Source organism: Papaver somniferum, unplaced genomic scaffold (assembly GCF_003573695.1).
Source record: "Papaver somniferum cultivar HN1 unplaced genomic scaffold, ASM357369v1 unplaced-scaffold_26190, whole genome shotgun sequence".
NCBI lineage: Eukaryota > Viridiplantae > Streptophyta > Magnoliopsida > Ranunculales > Papaveraceae > Papaver > Papaver somniferum.
Genome location: NW_020636809.1, coordinates 1 through 438, shown reverse-complemented (window position 1 = coordinate 438; position 438 = coordinate 1). Strand labels below are relative to the sequence as shown.

Sequence of the window (438 nt, the reverse complement as noted above, 5' to 3'; positions counted from 1 at the left end):
CCTTGAAATATTTCAAAATGCGCAAATCTGCTAAATTGTTGTACATATGGCCCTTCATTCTAATTGAGTTATCACGAATTACCTGATAAACTCTACCTTTAAAACCAAGCCATTGAACTGCCATACCTTCAAAATAAGCTTTGTTTCGCAGCTTCCATAATTCCGTGACAATTGCGAGATTTGCAACAAGCCAAAGATCCTTTATCATCCTGCTACGTCCCTTAGCAGCCTTGTAAGAGGCCACCAAATCTTCATTAGGTTGCAGATTAAAAATTCCAGACGCCCAAGCCCAAATCCTCCTAGCAACTCTGCAATGCCAGGTGATGTGGCTAATAGATTCGCAACTCTTCCTGCACAAGCGACACATAGTAGGCATGCTCCTACCCGTCTTCTTAATAATATTGTCTTCACTAGCACAACATTGCTTCTCCAAAATCT

The 438-nt window shown here is 41.1% G+C and overlaps 1 protein-coding gene across 1 annotated transcript in view; it reads right to left on the bottom strand.

Moving 5' to 3' along the window:
- The window catches only part of LOC113341231, a gene marked incomplete at its 3' end in the record, with an annotated part of 963 nt that extends 544 nt beyond the window's left edge, over positions 1-419 (bottom strand). Inside the window, exon 1 of the mRNA XM_026586191.1 lies at positions 57-419. Coding sequence (XP_026441976.1) covers positions 57-376 — 320 coding nt within the window. The remainder of the gene's footprint in view (positions 1-56) is intronic.
- Between the last annotated feature and the right edge of the window lie 19 nt (positions 420-438).